The following is a 22,925-nucleotide window of genomic DNA, read 5'->3' as shown; positions in this document are numbered from 1 at the left end:
CGATGAGCAATGTTTGTGGAGAAAAGGCCCATATGCTGGCAGGACATCCTGTGTCTGTTCATACATTAATAGGTGCAACAAACCTCTTGTAAACATTATTTTAACATAACTAGGAACAGAGATGGAAGAAAGATAAAGCTGACTCTATTAAACAATGAAATGTGTCACCAAACCCCATCATAGTGGGATGACCAACAAATATTGATAGTTTTCTGCTCATGGGTACAGTTTAACACATTCAAGACACTTTGCTTTTTTAAAAAAATTAGAATGGTATCTTAAGTAGCTTCTTTTCCATTTCTAGGCATGTAATTTATAACTGAATGATAATCCTTTTATTTTCATTTAAGTGAACGTTCCCTGTGCTTTTAAAAAAAAACTTAAATTCAAAGCTGCTCTATTTAATCACTTAACCAGGAAATCCTGTCTGAAAATGATCAGCTGTGCACTTATTGACATATCGGCATGCCAAATACTCACATATCGCCCGCTGAACAAGAAGCCACACCTTGACTGCTGCTTATGCAAGATCTCTGTCCAAAGCCTTGTCCTGGAAGTTGTTCTACAAACTGCAATTTGGGAAGAGAGAAGATATAGAATAGAGTTGCACTTGGGATATACGTTTTTAATCCTCAAAGGATACAAGTGTACATATGAAGTCAATCACATTCTGTTGGCTAAAGTGAGGTGACAAAATGAAACTGTTGGAATCTAAAGAAAGGGAATTCTTGAGGCGAAGTTGTATGCCTATATTTCTGAGGTTTGTTTTCTTTCTTCAAATGTTGCATGGAATTACATTCTGAAGCTAGGGAGAGGAACATAATATCACCTTTGTTTTAGCTGCAGTTGCTCTACTTGCCCAACGAGAAAACAGAGTGATTATGTGTGATCTCTAGATAGCTAGGTAGGGCTCTTATGCAATATTCATGCCATCTGGCCATTCACTCCACCCCAACGGCTACATCTTAAGCACATTTAGGTAATGAAGGGGAACACTTTTGGCCCATAGCAACAACATTGTTAGAAAAGGCAGGCTTCTGGTGCATTACAGAATCAAATAAGCAAGAGATAATGGTTCTACCATTTAACTCCTGGTTCCCTTCCCTGCCCAACGAAAACAGGCACATACATGGGTGTGATGTGACACCTGTGTTGTCACAGTGATTATCAGCAGTGTGTGTGTGTGTGTGTGTTTTAAAGTATTTTTTCTAGCTAACAAGGGTTTTATGGAAGCAGCAGCAGCAAAGATTGAATGTCGATGACTTGTCAGCCCACTAACAAAATGGGAAGGGGAAAAAAAACAACTCAGGGGATGTGCTGCTTTAGCTGGATTCTCATAACATTTCATCCTTGTTGAATGCATAGAACTGAATGTATTTTCCTTCTGTAATCATAATAGGCACACAATTAAAATTAACAGCACCTACCCATGCAGTTCCGTTGGCCGTTGGTAACAAATGCTTACTTTTTTTTAAAAAAAGCAGAAAATTATTGATTTCCTCCCCTCTCAAAAAAATAAATGAACAAAGAATAATTTGAATTAGAAAGCATGTTGTGAAGCTTCCACAGAAGCAAATCTATTCAAAATCGAACACTGTCTTTTCTGCATGCAAATACGTATTGCGTATTTCATGCTGCAATGATGTGATCTGTTGGCAAAGCCTGATGCCTCATGAACCTGGAGAGAACCGGTCCATTTGAAAAGCTTTCAAATCTCTCACGTTCTGAAGCCAAGGTTACTGAGTGTGTTTTTCTCAAAGGGAGTGCTGAACGTCAGTATGGTGCCAGAGTTGAGAGTACATTTCCCAGGCACAGGTAAAGGTGTGCCAAAGGTAAGCGTTGCTGCATAAAGAGCAGTCATGCGTGGAAAGACTTCCTTGTACACGTACAATGCATTAAGAAGTTCATGGAGTGTTAAGAGTGTTGGGGTTTTGCAAGATACTCCCTTATTCTTTTCTTTGGTTGCCTAAGCTGGATGTCTCAATGCACAACTGCAATGGTAGACATTTGGAGTTGAATTGATGGAGGCAGAACTCTTATTGGGGGCAATGACCACGCATATGCACACACTCATGCTACTGATTTTCTTTCATGTGGGCCTGAAGCAGGAGTATTACTATGATGATGATTATTATTATATGCTATCATATATACCCATAATTGCCTGGGTGTTGTTGGGACTGCTGCCTGCCTACTTTCTCCCTTCTCCAGCTCGGAGAAGACCTACTTCAGAATATCTCCATGGCACATGGCAATGAGCTCTCTTTGTGGCTCTTTCTTCCATATCTCTCACATTTTCTCCCTCTTTTTTCTGGAAAGGGCGAACACTCCTGTGCTGTTTCCTTTGCTGCCTGTGCCTCTGTTCAGAAGATTTCCCCTCACTTTGTGTTCCTGTGAAAATGAGATTTCCTTTTCCTCATGATAATGACTCTTTCAGGAGTGGATTTCCCTTCCTTCTGAGATTCCTCTCACTTACTGTTGTCTCACCCCTGTTCTTAAATATGAGTCATTTGTAAGTCAGATGTTTGTAACTCAATACAGTAGAGTCTCACTTATCCAAGCTAAACGGGCCAGCAGAAGCTTGGATAAGCAAATATCTTGGATAACAAGGAGGGATTAAGGAAAAGCCTGTTAAACATCAAATTAGGTTATGATTTTACAAATTAGGCACCACAACATCATGTTATACAACAAATTTTACCAAAAAAAGTAGTTCAATACACAGTAATGTTATGTTGTAATTACTGTATGAATTTAGCATCAAAATATCATGATATATTGAAAAAGTTGACTACAAAAATGCCTCGGATAATCCAGATAAGTGAGTGTTGGATAAGTGAGATTCTACTGTATTCCACATTGTACATATTATATTATCACAATATATATTATTGCAGTAACAAATCACAATATAAAAATGTGTATTATTCCTTCTTTCCCTCAGACCTCTTACCGATAACAAATTATCCTTTCTTGTCGGATTCTCTAAATCAGTAGGCTTTCAATTAAACGGCAATAAGGGCCCCTTCCACACAGCTAAATAATATCCCATATTTTCTGCTTTGAACTGGAATATATGGCAGTGTGGACTCCGATATCCCAGTTCAAAGGTGATAGTGTGGGTTATTCTGCCTCGATATTCTGGGATATAGGGCTGTGTGGACAGGGCCCTGGTTTATGTAAGGCGCCTTCCACACTGCCATATAACCCAGGTCACATAGCTGAATAATATCCCACATTTCTTGCTTTGAACTGGAGCCACTTCCACACAATTGAATAAAATCCTACATGTTCTCCTTTGAACTGGAATATATGGCAGTGTGGACACAGTTCAAAGATAATGTGGGGTTTTCTGCCTTGATATTCTGGGAAATAGGGCTGAGTGGAAGCGCCCTCAGAGGCCAAACGGGTACCTTTTTCGCTTCCCGCTCTTTTTCCCAACGCTACGTCGCATGCGCGCGCTGTTCTCTTTTTTTCCCCCGTCGCCTTGTTTTGGGTAGTCACGCGCCATCTCTCCAGTAGAGGCCGCTCTTGAGGACGGGGCGGGAAGTAGCCGCTCTCTCCCGCTCTGCCCCTCTCCTCGCTCTCCCGCCCCTACCTGGAGGCGAGGGAGCCAAGGAGGGGAGGGAGGAGAGGAGGTCCCAGAGAAGAGCCGCCGCGGCACTTCCGGTGGAGCGCCCAGGGAGGCGGGAGGGGCGGCGAAGAGCGCGCCAGTCGACGGAGGGGAAGCGAAGGGAGAGGAGCTCGCTGTGTGTCGTCTCTCCGCGCCGGGCTGCCTCGCCTCGGTCTTCCCCCGCCATGGCAGTGGACGTGCGGCGCCTCGAGGCCCTCAGCCTCCACCAACTCAACGAGCTCCTGGAGGATGAGGAACAGCTCCAAAACATGGCCCTCGAGATGGAGGAGGTAAGGCAGGGAAGGCGGGAGAGAGAGTCAGTCCTCCCTCAGGAATGGGACAGCCCTGGCCTGGTTTCCTGGGAAACCCGTCCTTCCCAGAGTCTTTCCTCTCCACCCTATTGTTCCCCATTCGTCTTGACGTTGAGCCTCAATCTCGCTTTAGTCCAATTTCCCTTCAGATTTCTCAGAAGCCACCGTCACTTCAGCGACTTCAATGGAGTTAGGGCTGCAACTAAACTCTAGGAGTGTTCTTGGATTGATTTCTCGCCTTCAGAATTTGGGGCATTCTTTGACTAAGAAAGACTGCCACCGCTGTTTTCGTCGCCCAGAAGCCCAAGTGGGGTTTACTGGAGCAAAGTTAGGAAGGGAAAGATGAGCGGTCTCAAATAAAAATTTGTTTTAAAAAAATCAAAAACTAGTACAGTAGAGTCTCATCCAAGCTAAACGGGCCGGCAGAAGCTTGGATAAGGGAATATCTTGGATAATAAGGAGGGATTCAGGAAAAGCCTATTAAACATCAAATTAGGTTATGATTTTACAAATTAAGCACCAAAACATCATGTTATACAACAAATTTGACAGAAAAAGCAGTTCAATACGCAGTAATGTTATGTTGTAATTACTGTATTTACAAATTTAGCAGCAAAATATCATGATATATTGAAAACATTGACTACAAAAATGGCTTGGATTATCCAGAGGCTTGGATAAGTGAGGCTTGGATAAGTGAGACTCTACTGTATTTAATATGTTTTGGGGTTTCTTGGCCAAAACTTGGCCAGGCCTTTGTTAGAAGTAGATGGCATATTGGTGTCTTGCTAAAAAACAAAAAATAGAATCCAGTTCGGGAAAACTTCAAACCCACCTGGGGTTTAGTCTGCTGAACAGTTTGGAAATACAGATATGAATACGAATATATATATATATATACACACACACACACACACACACATACATACATACACACACAAATCTCAGGGATCCAATGCATGGTTGTAGTCCTTGTAAGTAAATCCAAATTCTGTATGTATATGTGTCTGTATATATATCTCAGGGATCCAATGCATGGTTGTAGTCCTTGTAAATAAATCTGGATTCATATACAGTAGAGTCTCACTTATCCAAGCTAAACGGGCCGGCAGAAGCTTGGATAAGCGAATATCTTGGATAATAAGGAGGGATCAAGGAAAAGCCTATTAAACATCAAATTACGTTATGATTTTACAAATTAAGCACCAAAACATCATGTTATACAACAAATTGGACAGAAAAAGTAGTTCAGTACACAGTAATGTTATGTTGTAATTACTGTATTTACGAATTTAGCACCAAAATATCATGCTATATTAAAACATTGACTATAAAGATGCCTTGGATAATTCAGAACCTTGGATAAGCGAGTCTTGGATAAGTGAGACTCTACTGTGTGTGTGTGTGTGTGTGTGTATAAATCAATCTCAGGGATCTAATGCATGGTTGTAGTCCTTGTAAGTAAATCCAAATTCTGTATGGATATGTGTCTGTATATATATCTCAGGAGATCCAATGCATGGTTTTAGTCCTTGTAAATAAATATGAATTCATATATATACACATACATATTACACCTATCCTAAAGTCACTCCACTGGCTGCCAGTTAGGTTCCAGGCAAAGTACAAGGTGATGTTTTTGACCTTTCAAGCCCTACATGGTTTGGGTCCAGGTTCCCTAAAGGATCGCCTTCTCCCATACAATCTGCCACACACACACAAACTACAGCTCCCATCAATCCATCACACACAGCCATTGCAGTTAAAGCAGGGCCAAGTTGCATTGATTTTACATTGGACATGCACCCTCAGGTTCCCCCAACGATGTCACCTCGAGTATTTCATCTTAAGCCATTATGAATAGACTCAGAAGTAAATCCCTGTGTCTTTAGCATAGCTTAACTGCAAGCAAACGTCCATGGGGATTGAATAGCTTGGCTTGACAGCAGTTGAAGCAAAGCAAAAGTATGCCACTTTTACCTTGCTATTATTTGTTATTATTGTTATATTAACTTTATGTATACCCTGCCTTTCTGCTTGTGTGGGCTCAAGGTGGCTAACAACCACGCAATCTAATGACAATGTAAAACAAAGCAAATACAAAAATTGAAATAAAAAAACAAATATGAGTGTTGATATAAATACAATTAAAATTACATTTAACCTCTCCCCCCCCCAAAAAAAATTGCACCCACAATCTCCCTAGCAAAGTATGGCCCATATCTTTACCTGCTTTTGGAGGGTAAGATAGGAAAATTGTCTTCCCCTTCATCCCATTGCTTTATAAATTAGAATTTCGGAATTAGGAAAAGGGCTTCACTAAATTATGGTCGTTGTAATCATCCCCTCACTTTGAACTCTGCATTACTCCCAGAGCTTCACTTGATATATGAAGCCATAATAATGTCTTTGGGGGTGGGAAATGTAGCTGCCAGGGCAATTGAACCAAACCTCCTCCTTCCACTTTCTTCCACTTCCTTTTAATACTTGGACCAAACATTGTCAAGACTGAGCCATGGACCCTTGCCTGTTGGCGAAAGAGTTGGGACTGTGTGCTGGGATGTTATATCCGTGTACGTTTTCATCTTTAAATGATTTGATTTGAAGTTTGCCCCCTGTTGTGAGATATTAAAGCCAACTTGAGATGGTTATGGTCTCTATTGGGCTTTCCCGTGGCCCTTCCACCTCCGCCCAAGATGAGAATAGGATCCGTGTGCCCAGTAGGAGATGTCAGTAAAGCAGTCTTATGACAAATGAGCCCACAATCTGAGATAGGGAGAACGTCAGGTTTGAATCATGTGCTGTGTTGTGTGGGTAGGTGAGGGAAGGGGGGGGGGAGAAACAGAGACTTGGAAACCTCCTACACAGACAGTTTCTGAGTGTATGGAAAAAAGACAGCACAGAGGTTTGCCTGTCTCTACAGTCAGTCCTGTGCAGCAAACACATGAGCTCCTCTTTCGTGGGTCTGGCACACCCTTAACAAAACTTGAAGAGGTACAGCTAACCCCAACCGACCGAGAGAAGTTTTGAAAAGAGGGAGGCTCCCATTATGGCTCTGTACAGCTTTCATGTGTCTGATGAAAAGGGGCACTCCCTTAAAAGGAAGGACATCTGGTAACTCAGTTCCATGAGGGAAGCTTGGATTCATTGTTAATTTCAGCTTGCTTCAGTGACAGATGGAGTATGACTTTTCAGCCCCCTCTTCAGTCCTAATATTATGACGTGTTTAAAATCTACAGCCTCATCATCCCCTGTCCCTCTCAATGTTAGTGAAACTTTGCCTCTTCCCAGGATTCTCATAGTTAAGGGGAAGTGTTACAAAAGGTGGGCCCTCTCCTTCCCCTTTGGTCTGAGCATTGCTCTTTCATGTTTTACCCAGCAGCAAAAAAACTGTTGCTCAACAATTGCTTTTGGAACAGTCAGATAATTTGCAGAAGCATTTCTTCTGTTGATTTCCTTGTATTTGAAACCATGAAAAATGATGAAGAAAGTGACAGAAATCAAATTATTCTTACATTTTGAATACAATTCTCCTTTCAGTTTTTTGAAAATAAAACAAGACCCCTCTCTTAAGCTTCGCCCAAGTTAGTAAATTTAAACTTTGCTAATTAAACAAACCCCCGCCTTTCCAGCATGTGACTTTCTCACCTTCCCAGTCGTTTTCTACTTTTTTGCTATGGCAAACAAGTCGTGCCAACATTTTCCTCTCACTCACTTTTGAATTACTTGGTTTAATGCAACCACTGGTCAAATAAAGAACTTCTGAGCCCATAGAAATCTCTGCTGCTTGGCTCTGTGGTCTTTTGTTGTCTGGAATTCATAAAGGGAGAGGGAGGATCTTGAGTTTCTAGTCATTCGTTAGTAACCATTGAATACAGAACCTCAAAACCAGCCTGTTAACAGGAGGAATGCCTAGACTACAGTTCTGAAAAGCAGTCTTTCTAAACTGAAGAAACTATAATTTGCAGCTAAGATTGTATCAAGTTTACTGATAATGTGTTGTTTTCAAGGCTATAAGGATGTTGCAATGGTTTTCTCATTGTTCTTCATGAGAAAATGATACATTAGTGAGGTATCCAAAAGTTTGAAGGCTTGCATTTTTGTGGCTTTTATATACAGATCTGTAGCTAAGTATGACCCTCTGTGCTTTACATTCATTCCGGATGCTCAATATTGCTATATTCATTCAAGAAATTTCTGTTCTTGAATAAGTTTGAAGTATTGTTACTAAATGATACACTTCACAATAAAAAAACTAAAATTGTAATCTGTGTCATGTAAAGTCATGGTGTGAAAGATTTGACTACAGAACGATTCAGTTGTGATCATGTTTTCATAATGTCCTTTGTGTTATCATAAACTGCTTTCAAAAGGGAAAAAGCCCCATAGATGCCCAGATTCCTTGGCTCCATAGTACTGTTCTCCAGCTCTTCTATGAATGTGGTCATGTTCTCTTTGCCAACATGAAATTAGGTTTTAAGGCTACTAATTAAATATGCCTATAACTACAGGCTGGGTTTCTCTCTTCTCTTGTGGTTAGCCAATTAGGAAAAGCCTATATCTAACAAATATAAACTTCTCTTCTGTCTCCCAGATTTCTCATTGCATAGGCTTTAGGTGAGATTTTCCTAGAATGAGCCATACAACGGGCATTGTTATGAATGTGGATATTATAATGACATAGTATTCCATACGTTTTTACTCACATTATCTTGGGCACTCTTCAGATGTGTTTGAATACAGCTTTTCCTGCATGACCGAAGGGGGTTGGACTAGATGGCCCATGTGTTCTCTTCCAACTCTTATGATTCTATGAATGTTTTGGAGTATAAAAGCAGAGAGAAATGTTGAATTGAGTTGAGGCTGTGGAGGAGTCAACTTCATCCAGAAGCAATAAGGAAGGTCACGTTAAAAACCAACTTACAGATCCACATGTTTATAGAAAGCCACAGTTCAGGATGACTGAACATTTTCTGTAGAATCAATTCCACCACTCATATTTTGCGGGATGCCAGAGTTATATCTAAGTTTTTGTTTATTATTGTAAGTATGGCATTCAACTGTGGAGCTTTAATACTGGGATATGAGAGTATGCTTTTTGAAGTCGGAATTAATCTTTAAAAGTTGCTATCCAGTAAATATGAGTGTCTCTGAATCCCCTCTTTGTACAAAAAGTGAAATGGAAACGCTGACAGAATTCCTTGCTGTAGCATCTGCCAAAGTAAGATCATGATTATAACTGGATTTGCCAGATTGTGGTGAGTGTTTGGGATTAGTCTTATTTTGGATATCTCATTTCAGAAGATATTTGTAGTTGTACCCTTAGTTGTACCCTGTGGACAGACATTATTTCCTATAGCTAAACTTGGCAAACTCTGCATGTTAAGAACTGTCTTGTAGTTATCTGGTAATTTGTGGTAGGAAAAATTGCTGTTTCTTATCCATCAATTCTCCCATTCTCTACTCTCCCTTCAGAACCCAAAAGAAAGTAAATACTTGCGGAATAGTGGTAGGTCAGAGCTCCATATGGCAGCTGCTAGTTATTTAATAAGATTATTACTTAATCATAACCTGCAGTGAAAATACCCAGACTCCCATTCTGCTCTAAAATAAACCTAGGACTGCTATCTAAGTGCATTAAAACTCTTTGAATCACTATGGCTTTCAAGAAAAAAGAAGAAGAGAGCCAGGTTTCTTAATATATTGGTTTTTTTTCTTAGGAGTGATCTGAAGCAAACCAGAATGCAGCGTTGTCAGCTGGTGTGCCATATGCTGTGTGAGAAGGGAGATGGCATGTTGCAATGTCCCCAATTGGACCTTGCACACACACTTTTTCGTACTCTATTTCTCACTGATATAGAATGAGAGAAATGGAACTCATTGAGAACAGCTGCAAAATTGTAAATAGCCATTGAGTGAGTGGCTCACACTTCTTGATGGTTTAGATGATTAGCATTAATTTAGGTCTGCCTTGGTTCATTTTGGCTTGTTTTCATGTTACAATAGTTCAATTTAAAAGCTAGACCTGTTGAGCTTTGAAATATTTATGGTTGTTTGAGGTCAAGTCAGCTTTGATTTATGGCAGTGCTTTGAAATGAGCAACTTCCAAGAGCAACATCAACAAACCTGCTCAGGTCTTGCAAACATAGGACATCCTTGGCTTCCTTCCATCTGTGATGCGGCCTTCCTCTTTTACAACTTCTCAAGCATTATCTTTTCCAGAGAGTCATTGTCTCATGCCAGCTTCAGTTCAGTGATTTTGTCTTCTAGTGAGAGTTAAGACTTGCTTTGCTCGCTGATCAAATTGTTGTCTTTTTGGTTTTCCATGGTATTCTCAAAAGTTTTCTCCATCACAGCTTTGGCTGATAAGAGAGTCAAGTTAATGGGATTGTTGTTGTTGTGTGCCATCAAATCATTTCAGACGTAGGGCGATCCTAAGAACAGGGTCTGGTAAAGGACCTTGGAGGGCCTTAGTTTAGGGACCCCTAGTATAAAGGCATGCTCTCGTAGTGTTTGAGCCTGCCCCATTTGTACCATACATCCCCACTTGTTATTGAGACACGTGACATGGCTTGTAGTTTCTAATTTGTCTTGATTCCAGGCTGCTGCTTTTGACGCTCTTAATCCTTCCCTCTGAGTCACAATGTGGATGTTATATAAATATAGTTATTAAAGCTTCAGAACCAAATTAATGGAGCCATAAATGAGAGAAGCAGCCCCTCTTCTGTCTGGAAAAAGTTTAGAAGGATTTTGCCTAGGAGTATTTTGGGGGTTGGACGTAAATCCTTTTGTTTACAGCAAATGTTCTAAGCAGTCTAGCTGTTCTGTGAACAGTCACTTTGTTTGCAAAACAGGTGGAATTCTTTAATTTGTTGCAAACTTTGGCCTGTATTTTTTTTAAAAAATCTGTATCCTCCTCCCCGATTAATTTATTTCTGTTTCATGCTTGAAACACTTGAACTTGTTAAATAGAAATAGAATGTGAGAAGGAAAAGATACAGTATAATAAAATCAGAAATTAAGAGGATATGTTACCAGGATACAGAAAAGAGGGAAGAGAAATGCAGGAAATGCAAAGCTGAAGTGAAGGGAGGGGGTAGTTAGAAGACCCTGTGGGAACCATGTCAGGTTAAAAGTTCCCTGGAGAACCCAGTCTGGCATGATGTAAGAAGAACCTGGTTAGATCAGGCAGAGAGTTCTGTATGAAGCATTGTTTCATACAGTGGTCAGGCATATGCTTCCAGCCATTGCTAGTTGGCTATCACTAGTCATCCATTAACTATTACCTTATCTTCCAGGAGGCCTGCCAATAGTACTGGACTAGCTAGTACTCACTCTGACTCATTGATAATTATAATGTGGCTTTTAATATCTTTGTTTTTGCCATATGGTGTATGATTAAAGAAAGACTGATCAGCACTGCAGGATGTATAACTCATTTATTCCTGTGAAGTAGGCAGATGACCAAGATAGGTAAAATCTGCTTTTGCTATTCCACATGGTCATTGCATAGGAGTTGTAAAACAGTTGGTACCCAAATTTACTTTGTAATCCATTATTTAAAACCAGTCTCTCCTGAGCTGATCCCCCACTTATGTGTTGGACTACAACCCCTGTAATTCCACAGCTGGCGTAGGAGATAGTTGTATTCGAGTTCATCTGGAGGATGCCAAGTTGGGGAAAGCTGGCTTGAACCTTCATGCGGCATGAATGCTTGGAAGAAATCGTATGTGCCAGTGTATATTGTAGGAGGGAAGTGTGTTCATGAAGAAAGAGATCCAGTCTCTGATGAGAACAACGTTTGTCCACACTCATGTTTGAATGCAAGAAAGAGCTCTTTATCAGATTTCTATAATTGAGGAAATAGGGTCTTGTTCTCCCTATCCCACTGGGCGAAACACTATCCTCCTGTTCATTCCTACTGAATAACTGAGTTCAGACCTTACAATTTCCCCTTTGATATACCAATCTCATGCAGTTGCATGTGAGATGCTGCCAAGCCAACTTTCCCTGTAGGGTTTGGATTTCAGAGTGTCTCTTGAAAATGGCATCTCCTCCTATTGCACTCTGTCTTCCAATCGATTCAAATGGCAGATCTATCTTTTGAGAACTTGTGATATCGGGGCTTCACATTCAGTCACTGCCCCCTCTCTTTTCACTCATGTGCTTATACAGCTCCGCATTCTTTCAGTGGGACTTCTGCAGGAATATCACCCAGTAGCTTGTATAAGTAGATTAGCTTTGTCTGTTTTACCCTGTGGCATTTAGTGGCCCCCACCTTCTGGCATCTTATGATAGACTTATTTCATATTTAAAAGTCTCTGTCTGACATACCCTTTTTCCATTTATGTTGGGGGGGGGGGGGGGGGGGACAGAGCATTGACAAACGCATTGAAAGATACAGCCGACAGATGAACCAGAATTTTATTCCAGATTTCTGAAACCAGTCTGGCTTTTTGTTCCCAGCAGCTTGTTATATGTTTCTCAGCATATAAAGATGCCACTGGAGGAAAAAGAAGGTGGGAGGGAAGAAAATTCAGGCACTGATTCTCGGAGTTGGAGGTTTTTGTAACATTTGGTGAAGCAAGGAAGCCAGGTTGCAGCAGGATCTGGTTGGAGGATCCTCTCAACCAAGACAGTAAAATTCCACTGTTCCTCCTCTTCTTTTGCTGCAGCCTCATGCAATATCTACTAGGAGCTGACAAAAAGATCCAAATGATATTCACCATGGCGTTTGCTCCCCAGTGGGAATCTTAGAAGTATTTGAATGTCTACATTGGACTTTGCATTTAACTGTGTCTTATTCTTTTGCAGGCCCAAAATGTTCAGCTCAGCAAAGACATGACTCTTGCCAGCAACCGTAGCCTGGCAGAAGGCAATCTCTTATACCAGCCAAAGCTGGATGCGCTAAAGTCTACATTGACACAAAAGTACCAGAATCTCCAAGTTCTCTTTGAAGCATATCAGATAAAGAAAACCAAGCTAGGTAATATTTCTCTGGTGGCAACGAAGTCTTATCTTTCTTTTCTTTGAAATGTGGGAGAATGGATATGTCACATAGTTGTCTTTGCCACATGTATGACCTTGCGTGCTTCAGAAATTTTTTGTCTATTTCTGCTGAACATTTTATATCATTGCATTCTGTCTTTCCCAATACTGAGACATGGTTTGTAACAACATTTTTCCTTCAAACTGAACAAAATGTACTCTGGCCTTGATTTAAATCTAAAGTACTGGAATGGTCATCTATGGACAGGTACTGTAGATCATGAAAAAGGGAGTTGCCTCTAAATCTGTACCATCTCATCTAAGTGTCTCAGGGTGGCTACAGGAAAATCAGTTAAATTTCTTGATAACTTCTTTAGTGGTTTGTTCTTTTACCAAAGCTGCAGTGGGCCTCTGAATTGAAAACAAAAGGCTAAATTCAGCATTTTATTATCTGTTAAAGCAGTCAGAATATTGGCTCAGATATTAGATTTATTTCTAGCAAAGAAACTCTCTGATCGATGTTCACTTTGAAGTCATAATGATAGTGGTTATAGTGAAGTGAGGAAAATATCTCAACCCCTCCTTTTCCCACAATATTGTTTTATCTGGTTTTTTTTTCCTTCCATTCATTTTAATCTCTACTTTTAAGAAGAAGAAAATACCGCAAATGCTTGCCTTATCAGTTTTAGGCAGTTCTGAAGTCAGTATAACTGTGTATTGCACTTCGGTTGGTGTATTTCATTCTTGATTTATTATTTTTTAAAACTCAGACATCTGAACTTTTTATATTTAACATCTCTGCTTTGATTAATAGTTTTTGCTTCTTTTGTTCCATTTGCAGACAGACAATCCAGTAATGCTTCCTTGGAGACGCTTCTAGCACTTCTTCAGACAGAAGGGGCTAAGATTGAAGAAGATACTGAGGTCAGTAGATGAATCTTAGAGAACTGAATTGCCAGCATCGATCTGGCTTTGACCTCAGAGGGCTTACCTTTTGGGTGTTCATTACAATCTTTCCAAATGTTGTCCAAGGATGACATTTAAATGAATAAAATTATTACACTGACTCACAGACTCAGGGTGGAAAGGGAGAAGCTTCCTTGGGTGTTGCATTAATGATTTCAGGTTGCCTTGCTATGTCTCTCGCATTGTGCAAAGGGAGTGTCTAAGGTATGATCAAGGTTGTACATGTGAGCTGGCATAAAAAGAGCTGGTGGCAGATCATGTTTAAGAGAAAGCAAACATGAGGAGAGAAAGCCCACAGGTTAGAAGATCGGCATACATTGAATGTTATAATTGTCAGGTTCAATCCTTTGCATCTTTAAAATAGAAGAAAAGAGATCCATACCTGCCAGAAATATTGGAACACAGGGATCATGTATAGTGGGTCTTACTGAACTGTATCCTGACTTGCCAGCTCTTTTTTCTTCCTCGAGGAATAAGAAACAAAGGGGACAAATATATCCCAATGTTAGAATAAGGTTTGCACTTCTGCAACACGTCCCTTCCTAATGCTTCATTTATTCTTTGCAACAGAACATGGCTGAGAAGTTTTTGGATGGCGAAGTGCCCTTGGATGCCTTTATTGATGAATATCAAAACCAAAGAAAGCTGGCTCACTTACGGCGAGTCAAAATTGAGAAGCTCCAAGAGATGGTGCTGAAGGGCCCCAAATTCCCTCTGGTGCCTCAGCCAAGAGCGGCAGAGATGGCCCCGGGACTTCAGGCTTCAGAAGCGAACGCCCCTCCTTCGGTGGTGCCTCGTCGCAATCCCCCTCCACCTCCTGCAGCATCCGCAGCCCCAGCAGGACGCCTTCCGACCCCATTTACAGCTGCAATGAACTCCGGGCAAGCCGCTCCCTTTTCAGGGATCGCGTACCCTCCACTTCCCCCACGAACAGGAATGCCACCTGCAACGCAAATGCCACAGCCGGGATACCCAACTCAGTTTGCACACCAGTACCCACCAGCACTTCCCCAAAGACCCCCGCCTCGTCTCCCGCCGAACCCGGGCTTTATCCTACAATGAAGATGCCACTGTATCCTGACTCATGTGTCTCGGTGCTGATCTTTTGACTCCTTAACTCTCAGAAGCAACCTAAATAGTGGCAAATTTCCAGTGCTATGTGCATAAGAGTGCAAGAAATTTAGACTGAGGACTGGCGTATCAGTGTATCTTGCAAAAATCACTGGGTTTCTTTTCTCTTCCATTTACTTACAACCTTTTGTTTAAATCAATAGCGGGACAATTTGAATCGTGAAAATGATGAAATGCTTCCATCTTAAGAGGAGATTTCAGCCAGTGTGGAAGTTCTGCCATTCCACAGGGATCTGCTTCCTTTTCCTACTTGGGAAGCGGTGAAATGATTCTGTAGAAGGATCCTGGTTCTGTAGTTTGAGTGGTAATTGATCCATCTGCATTCTGACTACAGCGAAATGGGCTAGTCAACACTTGTGCTGACTGGGTGCTTGTGATAGGCAGACAATGTTTAATTTTGTAGTTCATAGTTTATAGCACCCGATACGGGCGTAAATTTCTTTCTATACTAATGCAATCCCATTCATTTCACTCAGTTGCTGCCAGTGTCAGTGGATCTCTGAATTGCCTTGTAAAGTATGTCCTTCAGAAAGCCTCAGGATTTAAATACCTCTTGTTTGGTCTTCTCCAGATTCTCCCACTGCAGCATGAAGTTTTCCTAACATTCTTGGCTTGCAATGACTTTCTGTGTCACGGCAAAGCAAAATCTGTCAAATGCAAGTTGGTGTTTTCTGGCTTAGCCTGTGGTTTCTTTCTGATTTAGCTAGTTAGTTCCTTAGTATACATATTTCCTTTACTTTTTGTCTTTAAGCAAAAGACCTTTTTCCCAATCAAATCGGCTTTGTGGAAATCCACTTCCAAGCCTTTCCCCTTCTGAGCTTGAACACATACTTTCTTTACAGGCCATTTGCTCTTCTCCATATGAGGAATGTCTGGCTCTTCAAATGGTGCTGGACTGCAAGTTCCATCATTCACAAACAGTGACAGAACTGACAAATAGGAATTGAACCATGTCGAACAGTCACAAGACCATACATCTTATACCTCTGTTTTGTAATGTCTGTAATAATACTCTTTTTCAATCTGATAGTGTTTTTCTCATCCTTCCAGGGATTAACTCTTGTTATTAGATGGTCTGAGACAAAATGCTAAACAGCTACTAAATTAAAATGTCATTGTCTTCTAAGAGTAATCTAGTAAAGGGGGGTTGTTTTTAGAGAATCAGAAACGTCTTGTATTTCAGAACAATTGAAGTTGGGTGGAGGCAGCTTATTTGCTGACAAACAATCCTTTTAAAGCCGAAAGGTTTACAGGGAAACAATCCATGTCCCAAATTGAGAGAACCCTCTTCATGCTCTAAATATAAGCTGCTGCTTGCAAAGAACAGATGGGGGGACATAAGTAACCCATTGCAGTGAGAAGGGGATAGGGATAAATAAATTATCATAATGGCTTAGTGTATTAATTACTGTAAGTTTGAGAGGGCAATATTAGCAGTAGTCCCATGGTATCTGTTTTGATTTGTGTTTAAGACAGCCATCATCACACCTAGACATCTTATTGTGTCCAAAACTGAATTTGTGTAATGTGTTAAAATGCACCATCTTCTGTCTTGAATAGCCTGTAGGAGGATTCCCTTGAACACTGTCGCTCTTTAATTTGGGACTCTCATCTAAAGGCTTCTTTTGTCAGTGTTGCATTTAAGTGGATTAAGACACGGTGTTTGGACAGTGTTGGGTTTAAATGGATTAGGATCCTGCCCTCAGGCAATGTTACATTGAGATGATTGTCTTCTGGACGTTCGCCATGCGTGCCCTTCCAAAAGGCAAGGTATTCCTCAAAGATGTTCAGGTCATTAGCTTTTGAGACCACTTTCCTGATGTGTGGCAGGCAAGTCGCTGTCTTGATTATTTGAAGTATTGTTTCATTAAGGTGGGTTTCTTAAATGTAACAGGCAGAGGGATTACAACATTTCTTACATTTGAAGATAATGCTAAAATGTAATCAACAGACAGCCTCCTTCAACTCATGTAGCTATACTTTTCATGAAGAGGAGAAATACGCAAAAGTTCTGGAGACGTATTTTGATCAGGTTTTTAACAGGTGCATTTTTCACAGTGCAAATATAAAAGTATGATGCTGTTAGAACAGTGCATTGGTTATTAGCTTGCGTTGTTGTTTCTTTTCCTGAGGAAGCTTTTGGCTTTTGGTGTATTGTGTCATTTAACTTATATTTAAACAACAGTTGGTGATTGGTAATCAAGATATTTATATCTGTTCTCCAGTTTCCTTTTATGCTCTGCTTTTTTACTTCACTATTTCCGCCTCCTTGTAACGATAGCTCTTTTTGTGATGACAGAAGCTAAGCTTTTGCCAACTTGTGACTCAGTTCAGCCATGAAGAGCCTGTGCGGTATTTAATCTCTGCCTTTTGATAAATTGAGAAGATTACTTCAGAGCAAAAGGCGAGCCACTTTGTCTGGAGGCCTCTTTCTTCAAGCCATAATCTTATACTGAATTATGAAGAGTTAAAATGTGGACATTTCTCTGTGACTAATCAGGTTCAATGTGCATTGATGCCTATCTTTGAGCTGCCATGTTCTTGGAGGCCTATCACGTTTTTTTCCATGGAGCATGAGATCTCATTCATATTCAGGATTCTGAGGTTCACTTTACCAAGACGCTTTGGATTGGTTGAAAACCTTGCTAGATTCAGGGAAAACTTTTTACATATATAGAAAAACTATCTTTGGTCAAATCAAAGGTATTTCAGTGCTTAGTGGATTAGCACATTACTACCTTTTCTTTTAAAAATGACTTGGAGTGTGCCGGTATTTGCTCAGTAGTATATATACATTCCATTCTGACATGATTTAGGCTTGGCCTTCGGATTTTCTGTGCTTCTGATTGTATGAACATTCTTAGCTCATGAAGCAGCTTTTGTAATTCCTCCATCAGACTGTGAGCTCCTATTCCTAATGGTTCTTGAAACGATGCTACTTCCATGACTTCTCAAAAACATGGGGAGGACCTCTGTGAATCACTCCTGTCTAAAAAGGCGGGAGGGGCAGAGTGACTCAAACATCTGACTTGCCCACAGAGCGAGCCTTAGAAGCTTCAGGAGGGGCCTTGTGCTCAGCCTTGTGTGTGTTGTTGGTGCAGATGAGTGCTGGAAGCTCAGTCACGGGGGAGGCCTGAAGCCAAAGGTGTTACTCATTCAGCATGAGGAGGTGTCGTCAAAACCCAAAAGGCAAGCATGGTGCTAAACATATCCATCTCCTTCTCTTAACTCCTCATTCAAAGCTCTTTTTTTCATCCTTATGTGGCAGGCAACTTTCCTTGGTGCTATCACTTGCTTGCCACCCCACCAAATTAGAAGCAACAGACACAGAGCCCTGTCTTGGAGTCGTAGTTCCAGGACCCTTCACAGTCTCACAAAATTCCCTTATAGCTACTCACGTTCATGATGTAGCATTAGCCTTAGTCTGCAATTTCAGGTTAGCTACCCATTTATACTACAAGAGCATAAGAGGCACACAAGAGAAGTCATAACCCCGTCTATGGATTTCACAATGCAAGTTGTGACCTCCTGGAGTACGAAGATTGCCTCTTTCCCTGAAGAAATAGCTTGACAATGTGTCACACTATTTTCAAATGGGACATTTCTGAACTGCTCAGGGATGCATCATGCAGAAGACAATGACATTACAACCAGCTGAACCGATGCCATTTTTTCCTACCCAGAAGCAATGTGTCATGGTGGAGCCGGACCTGATGTGTGCCTTAGGATCAGTTTGTGACTTGTTGGGAAAGAAAGAGAACTGTGTGACTTCAGCTTAGCAGTTACTCAACTGCTGAGGACTCCTCATTGCCGGAAGATGTGGAGCTAACTATGAGTCGGTATGTATTGTGTAAAATGAGGAATGCAGATCTCTGGTAGGCAACTGTTCTTGGATGACTAGCAAAACGATGGGGCAGTGCTTGTCCAGCCTGTTTTCGTGCAAAATGTAATTGGATTCAAATTGCTGGAAAAGGGACATTTAATGTTGTGCAAGAAATACTTAAATGCTCGTGTTTAAATTTAGGGGGATCTGGGGCAGGATCATCACAGTGGATGCTTGTTGGGATGCCAAAACCACATACGGCATATCCATAGGTGTGAGCCCAAGAAGCAGTGGTAGATGAAGGAGGGTTGAATCTCAGTGGAGCGGCTTGGTCAGCCCGTGAGCCCTTGGCCTCTTTTGAGTTGCATTGAAATAATATTGTTATTCCTAGTGTTTCTTTCTGGCAGAAGAGTGAGAGGAGCAGGAGTCTGTAGCAGACAGGTGGATGTGAATACTGTCATGTCATCATCTTGCTCATATCCCAGTATTGTCTGGTTTCCTTCTGCTAAAGATGCAAATCACAAGAATTTGCATCTGGACCCACTGACTGGGATGAGCAATACAGAAAGGGGTGGTGGTGGTATTCGGGTGTTTCCTGGTCTATGGACCGCTCATTGAGTAGAAAAGGTCGGGACTAACTCTCATCCAGGTTAGAAGCAGTGTGCTTAGAATATTTTTTGAAAACACTCCTGCATTAAGATTTTACAAATTAAAAACTACTACCTGAATGCTAGTTTGTTTTGTGAATTAATAATAATAATAATAATAATAATAATAATAATAATAATAATAATAATTTTATTCTTGTATCCCGCCCCATCTCCCCGTAGGGACTCGGGGCGGCTCACATGGGGCCTTGCCCAACATCACAATATAAAAACAAATCAAAACACATAAATTTACAACAATAAATCAACAATATCAGTAAAACCATCATAAAAACAATATTGCAGAAAAAAGCGTTAAAAACAGATATAAAACACAAGTCTAGGCCAAAGGGCGAATATATATCAAAATGTGGCCCCGCCTCCACAGGGGGAGGAGGGAGGAAGAGGACCCTAAACCAGCCCATTTTCTGTTAAAGTCTCCCATCGCTGTTTTAACATGTAGGGCTCTCGGTTTAGCTCAGGATACATCCGTGCCATCAGATGCCAACGGTGTCCATGTAAACGGACGCCCTCCATTAGAATCATATCTTCAGCCGAGGTCCATCTCTGGCGGAGGGGCCGGCCGGAGACCCGGGTCCCAGGAGCCTGGCTCAACTGGGGCCTCTCGAAAAAGGAAAGAAAAGGCTTCGGCCAAAGACTCGTCCACGTCGTCCTGGGATGGTGTTGGCCTTGTTTGCTTTGACGCCGGGTAATAACGCCTCGGGGTCCGTTTGCTCTGCAGCCACGGCCTGGTGCGTCTCCGCTGCGGCGGCCGATGAGGTCTGTGGTCCCCTGCTGCCTGGTCACCGGAGGGCGTTGTTAGTTCTTCGGCCGGGGCCTGCACAGGACCTTCTGATGTCAGAGTCGAAAGCGCTGTAGTGAAAAAGATGTCCTCATCTTCATCCTCCTGCCTCTCGGCAATCTCTTCAAGGAATGTTTCCTTGTCTTGGCAGAGGGTCCTGATGATCTGGAGAACTTCGAGTTGGAATTTTTTGAAATCGAATTCTTTTACTGTTGGAGTGGTGACATCCTGAGAGCAGAAAACATTTTGGAAGATGGCGATCATCGCCTTTTACAAACCTTTAACAATATTGGCAAGTAGCAGGATGTTACGTATTTGAAATAAAACGCCAGGTTGTAAATTGCTGGACATTTCTGCAACCGTCATTCTCTCAGAACGTTAATGTTAAACATTAAATTTAAATGGTGTTAGAAGATAGAGTGAAACCGTTTTAGTGTTCAGCGAGGGGTGTTGCTGTTTCTTAAAGTGCAGGAACGAAGTGAGTTCTTAATTTGTTTCTACATTTGAAGAAATTTTTCTGTTCTGTCGCTTGTTGTTCTGTTCTCCCCCGTTTTGAGCGCTTGTGGCAGAAGGGACTTCTACATCATTTGTACAAAACCCAAGAAAGGCATCAGTTGAAGGACACCAGAGTGTTAGGAGCAGTTGGAGGGAGACTATTTGTTATGCTTTCACTGCCAACTCTAAGCTTGTCATGGAAAACCCTGCTCCCTCCCAGTTATTACTGGTCAAGATCATTTGGTATGCCTTTTCTACCTGTCTCTTGGTCCCAGATGCGATGGAATGTCTTATCCAGGTTGTATTTCTCCTCCTCTTAGGCAGATGATTGTTTTGAAAGAAGTGAGCAAACACAAAGACTCATCTTTGGTTCCCTAAAGACTTATTTTCCTGTGATCTTCATGCAGCCACTTCCAGTGGAGGGCTGGTATAACCCCTTCAGTTTTCTACGGGATCTCAACATTCTGTGGGTTTGGTATATTTAAAGTTTTGAAGTGTTCAAAATTGAAATTTCAGACTTGAAAATTTGAAGATGAAAGTCAGTAGGTTTGGACATAGTTTTGCATCTTATACCAAGGGTAACCCTCAGGTCTTGTGTGATTGTCCATCAGCTAGAAGCCAGTTGCCCTTCTGTTAGGAATTGCAGGGCCTCCCTGGGGTCCAGAGGGAATGCTGGTTAGCACAGCATTCGTCTTATTTCCTACCAGCAAACAAAGGACCTGATAAGGCACTAGTTTGCCCTCTCACTGAGCTACCATGCAGTGCAGTGTTCAGTCCCTATTGCTTCTGACGGTTTTATTGCTTAGTATTCTCTGTATAATGTTGAAGTACTTTGCGTGCTATTTTTGGTGGACAGAGCATACTGAAATGTAATAAATAATAGTTCTTGTAAGAGTGAGTCTGAAACAGTTAATGCAACCACTTGGTAACAAATAAGCCTGCATCACCTCTCGTTTTCCAGGCCACATTTCACTCTGGTTATAATACTGTGGCTCCCTCTGAAACTTCTATGTTCCTTCTTAGTTACTTGGGCTTACACTGATGCCCAAGGTTCTGTGCCAGTGGCCAGAGCAGTTTGTCCTCCCTGGAAGTGTATTGCGTTTGGGTAAATCCAATTCCTAGGTAGGTCTGAAAAAGAAAAGGTGGTTCCTTACCTTGAAGGGCCATTCTAGATCCCTGAGGACACATTCAGACCCATCCAGTTGTAACATTATTCTGGAGGACTGGTTAACCTGACTCTGTGATGTTTCTGCTTGTCCAGTTAATTTGTTTGTTCAGTGAGGTACTTTTTAAAAATCCCTTCCTGATTGTGTCCTCCTGTCTTCCATGCATGGCTATAGAAAGAATGGGAGAAAACAGCTAGAGATACAGTTCTGGGTCATGTCATTGCACCATTGCGCATGGGAGGCAACCCATAGCGGGGTGTCACCTTGGCGGCCTTGAATGGATTTTCATGGTAACGGTTTCCTTTGCTGGCCTTTTATATAGGATTTGCAAAGGTGTGTGTTATCCCTTCTGTACATTTACAGCAGTGTTTCTACAAGCCATTCAACCCCCCCCCCCCCCCGCCCACACACACACACAAGTAAAGAAAGCCATCTTTCCTTGACAGAGTTTTCCTGGGAGGGAAATAGCCACTTTAAAAATACAGCAATCTTAACTGTCTTTTCTAAAAGCATAGAGGGGGTTTGTGGTAAAGCAGACTTTTGTAATCTACTTGCTTGACATTAGTCATAGCCTATTTCTTGGTTTGTATGTACCAAGGGGGGGAAAGGGGGTAAATTTTGCAAACTTAGAGGAAGCCACTATAGTGTAGTATGTCAGTGGGCCTATATTGGTTGGAACATGGAGCAGGTAACGTCAGATGGAGGGTATCCCCATGTGTCTCAGAACAACATTCTACCTACAGAACAAACCAGTTACAGTTCTAGCAAAATTCCTTTCATTTCGGGAAGTTGGACTATTCCTAATGTAAGAAGGTTTGTAAATGCTTCCTTTGTGTTGTACAACGGTTGGGAATGTGCTTTAAGAACAAGCTTCGGCACTCTAAGCGGTTCACTTTCCTTGATAAATTGGCTGTTTTTATAAAATACTGACTTCGGTGATTACTCATTAAAAGAAATTCTAAATTTTGTACAAGTTTGTCACT

At 41.4% G+C, this 22,925-nt stretch overlaps 1 protein-coding gene across 1 annotated transcript; it reads left to right on the top strand.

Annotated features, from left to right (window-relative positions):
• The first annotated feature begins 3,578 nt into the window (after positions 1–3,578).
• On the top strand, positions 3,579–22,915 carry vps37b (VPS37B subunit of ESCRT-I). The gene is made up of 4 exons (XM_003222742.4): positions 3,579–3,903; positions 12,739–12,910; positions 13,754–13,836; positions 14,449–22,915. Exons 1-4 carry the CDS (start codon positions 3,799–3,801, stop codon positions 14,938–14,940), a joined length of 852 nt encoding a protein of 283 aa, XP_003222790.1. The 5' UTR covers positions 3,579–3,798; the 3' UTR covers positions 14,941–22,915.
• The last annotated feature ends 10 nt before the right edge of the window (positions 22,916–22,925 follow it).

This window comes from Anolis carolinensis, chromosome X, assembly GCF_035594765.1.
Source record: "Anolis carolinensis isolate JA03-04 chromosome X, rAnoCar3.1.pri, whole genome shotgun sequence".
Taxonomy (NCBI): Eukaryota; Metazoa; Chordata; class Lepidosauria; order Squamata; family Dactyloidae; genus Anolis; species Anolis carolinensis.
This window is presented reverse-complemented; position numbering and strand designations above follow the sequence as displayed.